A 17,233-nucleotide genomic window follows, 5' to 3' on the forward strand; every position below is an offset into this window, starting at 1 on the left:
GTTAACAAAATAGGACAAAGAGGACACAGAATATTTTTAGCATGTGATTTGTTTTATCAATGCTTAGACATTGGACGTAATAATTAGAAGTTGGAAGAATATTACTGGATATAAGTGAATAATAATAACATTACTATTATTATGTACAAGTAAATTGACCAGGACAATATACTGTTTACTAAGCACATGTATGTTAAAGAAAAATGTGTATTTTTTTAAAAAAAAACTTATACTCTGCTGGACAAGCCTCCCACCTCCCACCCTACCCATCAGAGACCCCTGGATTCCCTCCCCAACCCTGCCCAGCCCACACAGGCACCATCCAAGGGAGCTGCACCAAGCCGGCCATGCACTCTGGCCACACCCAGTCGGTCGCTCCCCCCTTCTTCCGGTCACACCTTCACCTCCGCCCCCTGGGGTACTGATCCAGTCCTGAATCAAATTAAGTTTCACACCCCTCTTCTAAAGATATGGAGTGTAAAAAGAATAACATCTGTGGAAAAATGAGGTGAACAGTCTTCCTTCTTTCAGAATATCGCCACAGGAGCAACTGAATAAAATATATGGATTTGGGGAAGCTCCCAAAATAGATTTTTTAATTCCAGAGGTATTACGTATTCAGTGAAGGTCTCGCACAAAAAGATCTGTTAAACAATTGCCGCTCTCACTGCTCCAAAACCTCACAACCTCGGCTTGGTCAGAAACTGTTTTATTTAAGCAGAATCAACATCTGAAGTGAGTCTGGGATCAGTCTCCAGGCTTTATGAAGAGCTGGTTTACCCAAATTAAGAAAGGGAAAATGTATCTCTGTATATTCATTTTAGCTCTAGTTGTGTTGAAAATAGTGACCTTCTTTAAACATGTAGCAACTATTTTTTTTCCTCATGTAGTGTTTATGCACAAGTTTGATTGCAAGTGAAAATCCTCTCCAAAATATTTGTATGTACAGGCAAAGGGATAGAATCAAAATCTCATGAAGTATCAGTACCACTTTATAAAGTTTTAGTAAGTGCACACCTGGAATACTGCAACTAATTTTGGTCACCACACTGCAAAAAAGGTATTGAGATTTTGGAAAAAGTTTGGAGAACAACTAAGGTGATCAAAGGCTTGGGGACTAAAACATGAACAGTTGCTGAATTTGGGTATGACTAATCAACCTAGATTTCAATTTAGAAATAAGGAGAAATTTTCTGACAGTGAGAACAACCAATGGAACAGCTTGCCTTCAGAAGCTGTGGGAGCTTCATCACTGGAAGCTTTCAAGAAGAGACTGGACTGCCATCTATCAGAAATGGTGTAGGATCTCGTGCTTGGGCAGGGGGGGTGATGGATTACATAGGGATTCAAATTTTTGACAACCGGTTCTGTAGGCATGGCGTAGGTGGTGGTCATGGCTTGGTGGTCATGTTACTGGGAGGACATGGCTTGGTGGTCATGTTATTGGCTGGGTGTGGCCAACTCAATATCACTCACATCGAGGCACACATCTCCCTCGCCTGGCCTCTCATGACGGGATGCTGCAACAGTCGTAAGTGTGAAAAATGGTCATAAGTCACTTTTTTCAGCGCCATTATAACGTTAAATGGTGACTCCACACAAGCAAAGTACCAGTAAAGGAGGGGAAACAACTCCAGAGAAGTTCCTGAGACAGGAAGTCTAGTCCTGCCAAGAATATAAGGATTAACAGGCTGTTTCTGGAAGCAACACCAGAATGTTTCCTTCCTGCCTTCCTTACAGGATTAGGCCAGTAATTTCTTCTAACCTGTTGAACTGCTTAGAATGTTAACAACTGGTTCTAGAGAATAGATGTGAACTGGTATAAACCCACCCCTGGATTAGATGAAATACAGGGTCCCTTCCAAAGTTGTTTATCTGGTCTAGTGAAATAAATGACTTGGGAAGACATGATAGCAGTATTCCAATATTTGAGGGGCTGCCACAAAGAGGGGATTGATTTACTTTCCAAAGCACCAGAGGGTAAGTTAGGAAAAAATGGATGGAAACTGATAATTAGTAGCACAATTGTGACTTTGTGCTTTTTATCTTAATATAGCTTTTAAAAAATATATTTCCTGATTATTAACCACCTTTCTCAATTTCAAAGCTTAAGAAATCATTGGAAACAGGTTGTGCAATGTAAATTATGCCTCACTTTATATACATTGAACAAAAATGTTTAATGGAGAAAGAGATGAATATGTTGGAGAACTTGTGTGGGAGCGGGGAGAATGGAATAAAATGGTAGAAAGTGCTAGAAGTGGGTGGAATGCGTTGACATCTGACTTGGTTTCACATTGCACAATGATGCCTTGAAAACCATGGAATGAGAAAAGCATTAGCAAGCTAGATTTATCTATGAAAGAAGCAAACAATTGAAATGTGGGAACAATCCTTGATTATAAAATCCTGGCATTTTTGTTAAAATTTTCCTAATTATGTAATTTTACACCTGTGGATATAATCCATGCAACATTGAAAGTGCTTGAGCCAACATTACCTTCTTCCTTTGCAACAGAAGACTCAAAGGGGAACCAGAAAATTTCAGCCTTTTGCCTCTTTCTACAAGTTGGAAGGTATTTGGGGCCTTTAAAGAGTTGTACTTTGAGTCAGAGTGGGGAGGTCCAAGCAGCGTCTATATTTATCTTCCCATTTAATATCATTAAAAATAATGTACTAATAGAGTAAGTCCAATATATTCCTTATTGTCCAGACAGCGATCCCACTCTTTCCCTTTGAAAATGAAGCCCTGAAACAAACACCACCATTATTTTGAAGGGTCTTTGGGGGCGAATGGAGACCGAGGGCTTGAAGGGGATCTAGTATGGGGTTCTTCCAAGTCATTCGCCTCAGTGATGGGGTGACTTGAAAGGGTCCCCTGGGGGATTCGCACCAGTAAGCAGGAGAGGGGCTCCTGAGGGGGAGACTGGGGGGACGAAGAGAGCCCCTGAGGGAGAAGAAGGGATCAGAAGGAGGCGCAATTCAGTGACTGACCCAGAGACAGGAGGAGTCCAGTCCGACCCTGACGACACTTAAGGTTCCCACCCTCAGATGGTGGCGCTTCCCTCAGAGCGGCATCTCTCTCTCTCCGCTCTTCCCGCCAGAATAGGCTCCTCCCACTCCTCTCGGAACCCCTTTTCCCGCTTTTCCGTCTGAGGGAATCGCACTGGGAGGAGCGCGGCCAAGAGGAAAGGGGTGGAGTCACGTAAGCTCCCGCCTCGCTGCCGTCTCAAGGAGGGGTCCCAATCACACACCTCCAGCAGCACCAACGATCCCTCCCACTCCCCCACACTTACTGTAGGTCCTTCCTTCCCTCCCTTCGCTTCCAGGGCTAACGTCTCCACACGAAGCAGAAAAAGGCGGAGCCCGTGGAAGCTTCCCCCAAGCCCCTCCCCCCAAGAGAATGGAGAAGTGGAATTGGGCTTGACAGGGATACGTCGGCTTGGCTTCGAAGGAATAAGTTGCGCCAATGGGAAGACTCCCTTCTGTGGAGTCATCAGTCTCCGGGCAGAATCTCTCGTGATTTCTCCCTGCCGAGAGAATGCCTTTGAAGAGGAAACGAGAAGGGGGGAGGGGCTACGCAGATTATACAGCGCAACTGAGAGGGTCCCAAAGAGGACGCCAGTGGGCCCTGAGCGAAGCAATGTCTGTGGGAGGCAACGACTGCTGAGATGTGGAAAGCCCAGGCTACTAGCCGATGAGGCCCCAAATCTAGAAGTCTCCTCCAGCCACAGCTCCCTTGGTTTCCCAACGACTCCCGTGACACGTGTCTCTAGCCTTCCAGTGCAGCATCCATTCTTGCTTTCCAAGGGATTATCTGTATGACCTTGTGCTTCACGGGGAGCCCGTTTCCCTGACCTCCTGGGAAGTTGGACGTCTGAGAAGCCTCAGATGATGAGGATGTTTTAAAGGTTTGTCTCTGTCTTCTAGGGGAGTGGCTGTCCTTTTCCCCTCCCCACTTTGCTCACGATCCTTAATTGCACAGTTGTTAAGAATTCCATAAAGTGTTTGCTTCTTTCCTGTGAAAATCTACCCCAAGCCATTTAGGACTCTGTGGGGGGTGGGGGGGAGGCTCCTTTGGCTTTGCTCCCTTTGCTGGGGGGCAGCCAGAAAGGAGATTTGCTCAGAGTTTCTTGGGTTCCCGTGGACCTTTGTTGGGTCTCCAGGGAAGAGAAGGGACCCCCTGTGGCTTCAGCTCTCAGAAGGGAAAGTAACTTTTCCTTCCTGGGAACCCTTTCACTTTTCCCAGATCTGTTTTTAAGCTTTGATGGTGTGCGTCTTTCTCTCCGCTCCCTCCCTCCTCCTCTCTCTCTCTGAGTGTGTGTGTGTGTGGACTGTGAGAGAGACAGAGAGAGAGAGAGACGAGTTGGACTAGATCAGTGGTCCCCAATTGGTGGTCTGACGACCACTGGTGGTCCATGAGAAAATTTTGGGGGTCCGCAGCGCACCCGGTTGGCCAATGGGCCAGTCCTGTGCCTAGAGCTCTAAAATATGGGACCAGCCAGGCAGCTCGTGGTGGGGCTGGAAATCTCCGCCGTAGAGGGAGGTACGTGCAACTTGCAACTTTGCAGGTGGTGCAACGTGCAAGGAGTAGCACAACCCTCCCTGGCAGGAACAAAGTAACAGTGGTGTTGTGGCAGGATGGTAGTGGTGGTGCAGACGGGCAGAAGCAACAGGTGTCTGCAATCCGCGGCTCTTTCTTTCCCCTGCTGTGGTTTCCTGTGGGCTGAACCCACCACTGGCTGGCCCCGCCCCTCGCACCAACCTCCCAGAAGAATGAAATGTTTTGGGAAATATTAAAAAGGCAGAATATTATATTTCCCTAAAGGAGAAACATGCTCTTAAAGGCAGAAAGCAGACTCAGTCTTTAATAGCGCTGGCTTTTAGAAATGCAGATTTGGCAATCCACCCAAGACAGGATATTTTGAAACTCCTTGCAGCAAAGCTAACAAAGGCAGAGCGGAAGAATTAGAAAGCAAGCCCCTCACCCAAGATCCTAAAAAAATGAAAGCCACAATTGGAATTGCCCAGCACCCCTTTCAGAACCCAACTTAGAGGGAACCAAAGAGCAGAGGGGGCTTCCTCTACCCTCTTCTCCGGCCACTGGGCAGCCTCCCCTCACGCACACCCCTCCCCCGTTTGCAAGAAACCCCCTTGCTTCTCTGCCCCACTTCCTCCAGGACAGGAAAGTGGGGGCGGAGGGGGCTTTATGGGGAGGAGGCTTCAGAGAATGTTCCCTGCAAGAGCGGGGAGGGGCTGAGAAACCCAGAAGGAGCCAATGAGCAGCTTTCACTTCCAGGCCTCATTGGAACAGCTGTTGCCTCCTCCTCCTCTTCCTCTTCCTCTCTGGATCCCAAGAATTCCCATTCCTACGAGGTCTGTAAGGGGCGTGCATAAGTGCACCAACGTGCACAACGTCCCTGTCTTAATGTTCCCTTTTATTCGTATTTATTTCATGTATTAATAATAAACAAATTATCAAATTCATATCAGATGCACGCTTGACAAAATAAATACATAAATAAAAATTCCCGGCCTCCCACCACCACATCCTGCTGAGACCCAGATGTGTCAAACGCCGCCTCAAGTCTCTACTACGACGCCTGCAGAAGCTATTTTGGTGCCAATCTGCCCTGAACTCTGGGACCTAATAGGAGCGGGGGGGCGGGGGCGTCTCACCTCGAGGGATCAAAGTTGGCTCCGTTGGCCAGGGCCTTGGGACCTGAGCAGGGCTGCAATTCCTCAGGAGACCCTCCTAAAACCACCCCTCTCCAAGTTGGCCCCTTTGGGAGGGAATCACTTAGCCTGGGATTCTGGTTCGGGAACTTGCCATTCTGGCTTCGGGTTGCTGTACGGATCACTCAATTGCTAGTAAACTCCGCCTTTTTCACCCAAACGGTGTGCGAAGGATCGTTTTCAGCTCAGGAGCCCAAGCTGAGGCAGGACTGGTGAGGGGGATTACCAAAGGTTTGTTTTTAATACAACAGAGCACAGCAGTGGGTCCCTTTTAACTCAGGAGGACCGACCTTCCACTGGCTACAGGCAATCCTCGGGCTCTGAATGTCAGAGAACCTGCCAGCTGCATTAGTCACACACACACACACAACCTGCTGTGGTACAGGAGGCTGACTAGGCCACACCCACCATGGCCACACCCACCCAGCAACCAAGCAGAGAACCCATTGCTAAAATTTTTGAAGCCCGCCCCTGATCTCGCTCTGCTTCAGGCCTCCGTCCCTTTGCAAAGCTCTTGGCGCGGCCAACAGAAGCCTTTGGGGGCACGATCTGGCATTCCCTTCAGACTCGCCAAGGCTGCCCGGTGCTCCAAATCAGGTGTCCCCCATGTACCGCCTCCGTGAGTCAGCCAAGCTAAGCAGGGCACCCTTGTCCCGCTCTGCCTCCTGGCACCTTCGGGCTGGAGAAAAACTCTCCCAGGAACAGCCTTTAACTGCAGAAAAGTCAGTCCAAAACAAGATACACACAAACTGTAACTTAAAATCCAAACAAACCACTCTGCAGCAATTAACATGACAGGGCAGGAGAAGGAATTGCAGAGTTGAAAACACGACAAAACTCACACGGTTGGGAAGATGCCAGGAACACAGATGAGCCATGACAGCACAGGATAAAGTCATGTTTGCTCCCAACAGCTTGCTGCACACAACTTTCCTTTTTTATACACTGTGTTCCCAGCTGCAGCTAATGAAGGGAATCAGGGCCCTTTCCTCCCTGTAAGCCATGCAACCCATGTTGCTCCTTTCTCCGTTCCTTCCTGTGTGCCCTAGAATGAAGAGCGGGTGGGCCTGGGTCATCCTCCAAATTCCCTCTCCCTTGTTCTAGCTCTCCCCTGCTCTGCCCAGCCGGACTTCGCCCTTCACCATTTTCTTCCACAGCCAACGGAGCCACACACCCACACCCTGTCAGCTGTTTGGCTTCCTCCTCCAAGTCAGATTCCGACAGGGGCATGACACATTCCAAACTTGGGGACTTGTCTCATTGTGGCATCACGAGCTGCTCCAGCCACGCCCACCCGCCAGGCCACTATGAGGAGTCACCTCATTCCGTAAGAGACAGCCCCAAATGATATTCAGGCCCCTCCCGACCCCACACACAGTTCAGAGGGGCAACCTTTCCATTGCTGATGTTGTAAAAAGCCCACTTTGGCCTCCCAATGCACCCAAATTAGGGATGAATGACCCCCTAAAAAACACTGACCAGGCGGGCAGGTTGTCGAAGCAAAGCCCTTTGTCCTCCCTCCAGCTTTTCAGCTCAAGGCGTACATTGGCCAGAGAACCCAAAAGGGCAGCTGGCATTCCCACAGCTGGCAGAGTCTCACCCCGCAGTCCCAAGTGCTCAGCATCGCAGTCCCAAGTGCTCAGCATCCCAAGTGCTCAGCATCCAGGCTGGCAACTGTGGGCTTCTAGGCAGAGTTCCTGGAAGCCCTTCTTCTAATCAATCGACCCCTTCACTTGTCCAAGGCCAGATAGCTACTCCCGAGTGAGGCAGGGCCCCAGGCCTTTTCCTCCCAGGGTTATCAGGTGGTGTGAGGGAAGGAAGGCAGTCATGGGGTGTCCTCCTCAGCCAGCCAGGCCAGGACCTTGCAGCGGGTCAGGCCAAGGAAGCGCTGCCAGGCGGTGCAGGGGTGCTCAGCTCCCTCCCATAAGGACAGCATTTCAGCAGGTTCCACTTCATGTACGCTGAAGAGCACCTCCCTGTAGCAGCAGGCATCAAGTGGGTAGTGGGTAGCCCCGGACATATAGTCTAAGTGGCGCGGGGCAATGCCAGCATGGTGGGCGCACATCGCCACAAACACATCCTCCACAGACAGCAGCGGCAGCTGGTGGGCAGCACCCAGGATAGCGGCAGCGGCTGGGGCAGAGAGAATGTAGGCAGTCCCACTGCAGTAGGGCAGGAAGGTAGGTTCCGGGTAGAGTGAGGTGGGCACATAGTGCCGGCTGTGTGGGTTGCGGATGGGTGCCACATGTGAATAGACCTGACCCAGATAGGCAGCAGGTGGGCCAGCTAGCCGCTCCAGGTGTCTTGCCAGGGCAGGCAGGTTCAGGAAGACGTCATCGTCAGCCTTCAGCAGGAAGCGGGCAGTGGGGCAATGGGTGGTGGCCCAGCCCAGCATCGCCAGTGTCTTCAGGGTTAAGTTTGCATAGGTGTCAGCAAAACGCGCTTGCAACAGGTCCCCGTGCTCGGCTGCCTCACGCTCCAGTGCTGCCTGCTGTGCCATATCCCCAGGCTGCCCCAGTATAAAAACCGTGTGTGTGCTGTGCCCCCCTGCTACCCTCACACTCCCCCAGCTGCGCCGCACCGCCGCACGCCGGGCCGCATGCCCAGGTGCGCTGGCCACTAGCACCAGTAGCCAGGGGGAGGTCAGGGCACAGGGCGATGGGGACAGTGGGAAGGCGTTGGGGGGCGGCAGGAGCAAGGTGTCTATGTGTCGCTCCCCCACACCATTCCCCATCTGGGAGGGCCGCGAGCGTGAGAGTGGGTCCTCGAGGCGGCTGCCGGCCAGGAAGCTGAGAACCAAGAGGGTTGCCAGGCTGCACAGCAGCCCGACCAAAAGCTGGGTCAAGCGGCATGGGGAGCGCTTCCAGCGAGGTGGCATGGCAATCATGGGCGGCAGCAGGGCCTGTGGGAGGGTCTGCAAGAGAGAAGGAGACATCAGCCCTGCCAGAGAAGAAAGGACCTCTGAGCCCATTTTGCCTCCCGCCCCATGGAGGAGGCCCCATGTCTCACTGCAGGACAAGGATGGGATGAACCAGCCTCCCCAGCAGCCTCTGCGCCCTTCCCAGAGAGCAGCACCTGCAAGACCGGTTGAGGGAGTGGTGCGCCACTTTGGCAACAGCGTGGCTGTGGCCTCCACCACACCTCCCTCCTTCCACCGAAGGCACCACCCAGGGCAAACTGATCTTACTGTACGGGGAAGCGAATGCTCGCACAGTTGTGCCAAATCAGGCCCAGCGGTGGGTGGGCTGCCTGCCCACTAGGGAGCTCCTGCTCTGAGGGCCCACCTGCCACCAAGCAGGCACCACCCGCAATTCTCCAGCTAAGAGAGCTGCCCCCCTACCCACCAGACCCTGATTCCCCCCCCCTCCCAGGGGCCATTGGAGTCTCCCAGCATCGCCCCTTTGGAGGACCCCACCCCCCTGCCATGTTAGAACTAGGATGGAGGCTGGTTCTCGTGCTCCTCGTATGACAGACAGGGGTCCTGGCCAACGACGGGAGGCGGGGCTGGTCAGGGAAAGGGACCATGGGCAGCAATGGGTCTGGGCTAAGAAGCAGAAATCCAACTCCCCAGGGGAGGGGGGGTCTTGTAAGAGGCACTGGGGAAGTGGGGGGATGTCTCTCCTGGGAGCCTCCAAGGCCCCTGGAGAAAGAGGGCAGGGCCAGTGTGGGGCTGCAGCAGCCGAAATTCCGGGGGAAAGGAAGCCAGGCCCAGGAACCAGAACCAGGGACGTCTGTTCCCCTCTCCTCCTCCTCCTCCTCCTCCTCCCCGGTTCCACCTAGACTTCCTTGCCTGGGCCTCCTTGCCTAACCCAAGTGGGGGTTTCCCACCCAGCTTGGCCCACCTCAGGGGAAATTCAGCCACCCATTGAGCCAGCTGCTCAGGGCAGCTCCTCCAGCGGCCCCATTTAAGCTCTTTCCTGCCATATGCTCTTAACCTTCAGCTCCGAGATCCTGCCAAGCTGCTCTGGAGCCTGGCTCCTCTCAGGCTTCTCCGGCACCCGCTCGAAATCCAGAAGGCAAGCGGACTTTGCGGCTGGCGGTCAGGCACGTCCCAGGGACCTGTTGGGAGAGCAGGCCTGGCCTGGTGCAGCCCCCTTGTTGACAAGCGTTTAGGGTCGCTGAGCACACCTGGCAACCTGGGGCCCTGGCTGCTGGGCTGCAGGACGTGGGCGCTAGGCAGAGGTCCACTCAGACGGGAGCAGGCCCATCCAGGAGGCTGCTGGGCTCCGCAAAGAGATCATGGCTAGCCGACCATCCGCCTTCCTGCCGTCTGTGGGCAGGCTGCCCCCTGCAGGGGCTGGGTCGGGCCCTGGGCATGCCTGAAGCAGGGGGACCTTGGACTCCCCCATAACCACCCTCCTCCCAGTGCCGCAGGGGCTTCTGGGTCTTTCACCTGGGGGAGGAGGCTGCCTGTTCCAGCAGAGAATCCTCTGAAATAGTCTCTGCCTCCGCCCTTCCTGTGCCAGCTGACCCCTCCCTGCTGGCTGCAGCAGAGGCTGCCTGTCCTGTCCCCCCCGCCCCATTCTGTGGGGGCACTTAGGAAAGGCCCTGCTTGGCCCAGAACAGAAAGGGTCCCTCCCCTTAATGAAGGAAGGCAGGCAGGGCCGTGTTCCACCTGTCACCGAGTCAAAGCACGCTTGGTGCCTAAAGGTGCGTCACGTGACAAAAGAATGAAAAATAAATAAATAAAGGTAACTCAAAAGGCAGCAGGCCTTTTCCACCTGTCTGTTTCCTGTCTTTCTGTGTCCTGCCTATTTGGCCAAGAGGCCCCTGCCCAACCTCCCAAGGCGGGGCCCACTTACCCAGCCTGCTCCTGCAGAGTGATCTGGGCGTGCCCGAGTAAGGTTTCACCTCTCCCGGGACTGTTGGGGCACGGAAGACAGGCTGGGCACCGTCCTCATGGGCTTTGCCTGCCTTCCTAGGGCCCCCACCGGGACAGTCGCAGGAGCTGCCAGAAGCGCCCCTTGGTTTGGGGGGGACCCAGGCAAATCCTGCAGCTCCTTGGGGAGGGTCCCCCAGCAGGAGAAGGAGGCAGGGGTCTCTTCCGCTCCATGGCCCTGGCCTTTAGCTCTGGAGGCTTCCTGTTGCTGCTGCCTCTGGCCAAACCGCCATTGAACCCAGCCAGGGTGGGCCTTTCATCGCTTCCCAGGATAAAACATGTGGGGAGGGGGAGGTTCTGCCTCTGGTCTGGTTAAAACAGGAAGCCCTGCCTGGAGACAACCAGAGCGGCTGAGACGTTAGGGAAGGGGAAGCTGGCCCCATTTCTCCCCGGCGATGCCCTGTGGCACCTGTGGGCTGCCAGATGCCCTGAGAATGTGTCCACTCTCCACTGGAAATGTGGGGGGGAAGAGGAGGAGGGGAGGGCCAGGTATCCCAGGGCACAGCACTACCTTTGTGGGCTCCGCAAGAGAGGATCCAATCTGTGTCGGTTGCTTCCTGGCACCGTTCCTACCCAAAACCTGCCCACACAGGTAACACCCAGGGAGGCGGGGAAGGTACGGGCCTGGCTCTGTGGAGGGAGGGGCCCCTTTGCCCCATTGGCAACCATCAGCCAATCCGTTTGCTTCTCTCTCTGGCTGAGCAGCTGGGCTTTGACTAGGGCAGGTCCTGATCTCTGAAGGAGAGAAGACAAGGGGAATCCGTCAAATGGGGAGGGTGGCCCTTTAAATCCTCCAGGGAGCAGCAAAAGCCACCGTGTGTCTCCGCAGGGGAGGAATCCCCATTCATAAGGAAAGTCAAGGTTCAACCCACCCAGTCAGCCAGGAAGAGACCCAAGTACGTAGAACCAAGACGCCAAGGGTGAGGACGGATCGAATTGCCTACGGGACTGTCTTACGCTTCTTGCTGCTGTCTTGGCGCAAGTGACAAATGACAGGCAGGGGAAACTCCGGAGAATGAGATGACGGGATGATGAAGGGGGCTTTTCTCTAAGTAAGGCCAGGTGGAGCCTTGCGCCGAGAAGCACCAATGCCATTAACCCGCTGTGTTAAACCCTGGTTCCTGTCAAGGGGGTTACAAAGAGCCAATATCTGAGGCATCTTCTACGCTGGGCCCTTCATTTGCACCTTAGGCCCAAGCGGGAACTGTCCGTTTCTGCAGAGATGAACAGCGTAAAGTTTCCCCTCTCTGCTTCTAGCCAGACTTCTTGGCTGCCCTTTCTGGGGGAACCCAGCCCCCGCTGAGGCCGCCCTTCCCTCCCTCCCGTGCCTTTCGCAGAAGTTCCGGTGTGTCAGCCATTTCTCCACTCCCCTCCCTCCAAGGAAACTCTCCAGCACCCCATTGGTGCCCAGCTTGGGAGGGGAGGGAGGCCTGGCTTGGGCAGGCAGTTGGGGGGGGTGTCCTTCCAGATGCCACATGGGGCAGGTCCTGTCGATGGCCCCATGCAGACCCCGCCTCTTTTGGACCCTGGCTGAGGCCTCTTCGGGGGAGGGAGTCTCTGGATCCAGATTCCCACAAACAGCCCTGAGCGGCTGCAGGACTTGTGCCTGGCCGGCTTCTTTCGCCCAGCAGCGCGGGGGAGGGGCACTAAAATGATTGAAGCATTCAAAAGCCCCCAGCATAAAATGCCTCCAATTCACACGCAGGAACATCTGGAGATCCCAAAAGGCTGATGGTGAGGCCAATAAGGGGGAGGCTTTGGGAGCGGGGGTGGGGGTGTGAAGTGGAAAGGCAGCCCTGAAGGACTGAACCGGTTAAAACCAGGGCTTGACTGGCACCTGGACAGCTGTGAGCCCAGCTGTGGATCCTAAGTTTTGTTTTGGGTTCAAATGGGAACCAATTTCTAGTGATTTACTTATTTTTAATCCTGCATTTTTAATGAATAACTCTCCCTTTCTCCTCTTACTTTTCCACAACAACCCTGTGACGTTGCTTGGACTGAGAGGGAGTGAGGGTGGGGGAGACAGAGAGAGACTTTCCCAGACTCAGTTTTTGTGCCTAAGGCAGAACTGGAACTCCTGTCTCTTGGTGATTCCCCCAAAGTCACCCAGCCGGCTTTCCTGCCTATAAGGAGGGACTAGGTCTCTCAACTCTGGAGAGGAAGGAAATACACCAGTTCACAATGCGAATATGAATTCTGCAGGTAGTCCCGGAGTTACGGCTGTCGTGGAGCCTGCCTATTCCAGTCGTAACCCGAGGAGTCGTGGGAGGGAATCTTGTACCTTCAATGGGATCGCTCCCTCCTTTCGCCCACAATCGAAGGCTCTCAGGCTGGGGAAGGCTGTCTGTGTGGGGGGTGCAGCAATGGGACAGGCCACCTGCCCAAGACCACCAAGGCCTCCCCGGCCCACTGAAATACCTTGTGCTCCCCACAATTGCTTCCCCCCCCCCGTCCCCAACCTGCTGCGCTGGGTCACTTACCAGCAAGCAGCTTCTTCTCCTGCCCCTCAGCCCCATGCGCTCCTTTGCCGTTCCCTTTGGGCCTCTGGAGGCCTCGCCCGGCACGTCGCAGGCTGAAATCCGCCCCTCAGAAGCTCCGTTTCAGCTTGCAATTGGCTGGGTGAGGCTTCTGGAGGCCCGAACGGAGCTTCTGTGGGGTGGATCCTGTCAGAGTTTCCAGCACAGCTGACCAGCATAGAAGTAAATAAGTTTGCAGGATTCATCCACATAAGAAAAACTTCTTTATATACAATCCCATACAGCAGAAGTCAGCATACAAAATCAGGAAGACAGAAGCAATATTCACAGAAGCAAGTCGTTACAGAGGAGAGAGACACAGAGGCCTACAAACTAACTTTTCTATACAGTCCAGCAAGTCTAAGCCACGCCCAGACTCCAAACTGTCTTATGGCCCCATACAAATAAATACTAGGTTTCAGTTTCCAAACAGCCCCCGTCGACTGACCTGCTGCCATGTCCATTCCAGTTCATAATTACTTATATACTGACAGATCCACCCATCAGCAGTTCCATTTTGGCTGGCAACATGCAGGACGAATGTTTGCAGAGCCTCTGCAGTTGTCCGGAAGGACGAAAACTTACCAGGCGCCATAAGATTCGTAGTTTTGGACCTTGTTTATTTGTTTCGGGCAGCTTATGGTGTTGTAGCAGTGGAAAAATTACACATAAAGCACTTTTATATTTAGCAGAAGTCCCCCAATTCTCCAAACCTTTGCTTAATACAATATTGTGCAAAACCACAAAGTTACTGCACCAAGGAACTAGCCGTGTTCCAGTAAACGAGGGTAGATATGGAAAACAACAGATGGTGTAAGGTAAAATGAGTAATTATATGTACTTCTCTTTTCTTGGTATATATGTTATTCTCCTTCGTTGGTATAGTTTAATAAAAGTAACGCCCCGGGCTAAGCTGAGGTCATGACGTGTATAAAAGTGACGCCTCGGGAAGAGCCAGGGGTTCAGAATTTGCCATTCTAATGCTCTGAACCTTGTGCACAAATAAAAACCTGTATTCTCCAACCTTTCGTGGTCTTGTGTCCTGATTTGAAAACAAGATCTGCTGCAACAGTCACACATGGAATCAAGAGGTCCCCATTTTTGAAATCTCTTTATTGCCTAAAGTGAAAATAAAAAAGGACCAGTATATTTTTTTATTTATATTTTACGCACACACATACACACTTTATTGAATTTTCACCTTTAAAAACGAATTCGATATACATTTTTTGCAGTTGTTTGTAGCATCAGTTACTCCATTCTCCTGTACATACATACCTATGTTATTGACAATTACTCTTCTACTCTTTTACTTTCATGTTATCTTTTCTTTCTATTGTTTAACCAGACATACCATTTTTCTCAGACCGTATTTAGAATTCTTTTTTTCCCTCTCCTGCAATTTCGTTGTGAGTTTGTTCATTTCAGCGCAATCCATTACTTCATTTATTTATTTATTTAGATTTGTCAATCGCTTACAAAGTAATAGGTGTAAGTGTAAAGATGAGTAAGAACACAGAAAATAGATACGATTAAATGGGGACAATAGGATTTATAATAAGATTTATAATCATATCCTCTGTGGGGCAGGACCAGGGCGTTTCTAGGAGGTTAAATGATTGTAAGAATGGGAATTTCACACGGATACCGATCAATCTAGAGTCGAAAATCATGGGGGTTTCGGTGTTTTGTTCCAACTAATAAATACTATTCAAAGTCACAGAGATTCTTCAGCTGCGAAGACTGAGATTTCACCCCAATTTTTGGCCCGTTGCTGCTGCTGCTCCAGAGAAAGGGGTCCTATAAGGCCTGGGGGAGGGGAGGGGGCTTTGCAACTTCTAGTGCAGAGTCTTTGGGGATCTCCGAGCCGGATGGGAGTTTTCTTTTCCTTGCAGACCCATCTAGATCATGCCAAAGCAATCCTATTTCATTCTTCAACACAGTGACTAAATTAGTAACAGATAACAGATAATCAGAGTTGGAAGGGACCTTATAGGTCATTTAGTCCACCACCACCCCGCCCAAGCGGGAGACCCTACTCCATTTCTGACAAAAGGCAGTCCAATCTCTTCTTGAAAGCCTCAGGTGATGGCGCTCCCACAACTTCCGAGGGCAACTGTAGACCACAACCTACTTCTTCGTAAGCTAGAAAAAAAGTGGAATAGATAGCACCGCCACGAGATGGCCTCGCAACTGGCTGGCAAACCGTACTCAACGAGTAGTCCTTAATGGGTCTAAGTCTACATGGAGGGAAGTAAGCAAAGGGGTGCCACAAGGTTCTTTCTTAGGCCCAATACTCTTCAATATCTTCATTAACGACTTAGATGAGGGAATAGAAGGGGAACTTACCAAATTTGCAGATGATACTAAGCTGGCAGGAATAGCTAACACCCAAGAAGATAGGCTCAAGATCCAGATGGATCTTGACAGATTAGAACACTGGGCCCTAACAAAATGAAATTCAATATAGAGAAAAGTAAAGTCTTACACTTAGGCAAGAAAAACCAAAAGTACACATATAGACTGGGTGAAACCAGGCTCAATAGCAGTAACTGAGAAGGATCTTGGAGCCTTAATGGACAACCAGCTAAACAGGAGCCAGCAGTGTGCAGCAGCAGCCAAAAAAGCTAATGCAATCCTAAATTGTATTAACAGAGGTATACAATCAAGATCAAGGGAGGTCCTAATACCACTCTATAAAGCCTTAGTAAGACCACACCTAGAGTACTGCATCCACTTTTGTTCACCACATTATAAAAAGAGATGTTGAGACTCTAGAGAAAGTGCAGAGAAGAGCAACCAGGATGATCAGGGGACTGGAGGCTAAAACATATGATGAGAGGTTGCAGGAACTGGGCTTGGCTAGTCTAGTGAAGAGAAGGATCAGGGGAGACATGATAGCGGTCTTCCAATATTTAAGGGGCTGCCACAGAGAGGAAGGGCTCAGTCTATTTCCTAAAGCACCCGAAGGCCAGACAAGGAATAATGGATGGAAACTGAACGAGAGATTTAACCTGGAAATAAGGAGAAACTTTCTGACAGTGAGAACAATCAACCCATGGAACAGAAGTTGCCCTCGGAAGTTGTGGGAATGCCATCACTTGAGACTTTCAAGAAGGGATTGGACTGCCATTTGTCAGAAATGGTATAGGGTCTCCTGCTTGGGCGGGGGGGTTGGACTAGATGACCTACAAGGTCCCTTCCAACTCTGATTACCTGTTATCTATTATCATTTCCAAAGTAGCTGACCTCCTCAGCGGCCCAGAGGTTCAACACTCCGCTGGGAATGGTCCCTTCTATGGGAACCTCGGACGAGTTTCTGCTTACGAGGCACCACAAATAAAAGTACAGCCGCAGCATCAATGTGGTTGGGGGGGTGTCCCACTGCAGTTGCGGCTTCGGTAGAGACGCCCCTCCCGCCCGGGAGAGCTTTGCAGGTCTCTGGGCTGGTAGAGCAAGTGTACTTGTAGCGGCCGCCCCAAAGCGCCCCCCCCATCCCGGCTGCCCCAGCAGAGAGCAACAGGCTAGTCGGGGTCCCTTTCGGGGGATCCGAGGCTGGGGTGGGCAGCCGCTCCTGCCCTTCTCCAGGGACCTTCCATGGTCCATGCTGACCATCGTCCGGGCGGGAGCGTGGCGGGGCTGCCTCAGGGTTCTCACCCCGCCCACCCACCCCCAGCTGGTCCGAGAGGGGAGCTCTTGTGGGACACCGGGCCCGTCGGGGTCGGGCTGCGGTGGGAGGCATCCCCAGCTGGTCCTGGAGGACCATTCCCCTCATGCTCAGAAGGCGGGAAGGCTGCTGGCTGCTCCCCCCACCTTAGCCCCTCTGGGTGGGGAGAGGTGCCATGCCCACTCACCTCTCCAGGAGTCCCGGGGGTCTCCCAGGCTCCCCTCACACAGCCCAGGGCCTCCCCTGGATGGAGCCCTGGCTTCCTTCGTCTTCCCCACCGGGCCAATGCCAGCTAGTTAGGCTCCCCCAGCTCCTCGCCCCGAAGTGGCCCCGCAAGCCCCCCCCGGGGGGCGGGGGGAGAGAAGCAGCCGCACCCGGGGCAGCGGCCTTCACTCCCCGGGGACTCTGGCCGGCACCCGACCAGCACCCCCCTGG

The 17,233-nt window shown here is 52.4% G+C and overlaps 2 protein-coding genes across 4 annotated transcripts in view; one reads left to right on the forward strand and one right to left on the reverse strand.

The window, feature by feature from the left end:
- The window catches only part of LOC113450369 (uncharacterized), a 57,336-nt gene that overhangs the window by 13,299 nt on the left and 26,804 nt on the right, over window positions 1–17,233 (forward strand). The gene's annotated exons all lie outside the window — the stretch shown is intronic.
- On the reverse strand, window positions 5,432–13,207 carry LOC113450372 (beta-1,3-galactosyltransferase 4-like). Of its 2 annotated transcripts, none has more exons than XR_015742467.1 (3): window positions 13,096–13,207; window positions 7,216–8,650; window positions 5,432–6,448 (listed from the first exon to the last, which is right to left on the reverse strand). XR_015742467.1 is itself a non-coding variant. In XM_026721555.2 (3 exons), exon 3 carries the CDS (start codon window positions 8,621–8,623, stop codon window positions 7,562–7,564), a length of 1,062 nt encoding a protein of 353 aa, XP_026577340.1. In that variant the 5' UTR covers window positions 8,624–8,650; window positions 11,127–11,350; window positions 13,096–13,159; the 3' UTR covers window positions 5,432–7,561. The 2 variants fall into 2 exon arrangements, 1 of the variants encoding a protein (XP_026577340.1); XM_026721555.2 differs by adding an exon at window positions 11,127–11,350 and having other exon boundaries at window positions 5,432–8,650; window positions 13,096–13,159.

This window comes from Pseudonaja textilis, chromosome 2 (genome assembly GCF_049901715.1).
Source record: "Pseudonaja textilis isolate UNSWEBS1 chromosome 2, rPseTex1.2, whole genome shotgun sequence".
NCBI classification, from domain to species: Eukaryota; Metazoa; Chordata; class Lepidosauria; order Squamata; family Elapidae; genus Pseudonaja; species Pseudonaja textilis.

Bases quoted from the DNA above. Each gene is read 5' to 3' on its own strand.
- LOC113450372 (XM_026721555.2), bottom strand. From the start codon at position 8,623: ATGATTGCCATGCCACCTCGCTGGAAGCGCTCCCCATGCCGCTTGACC.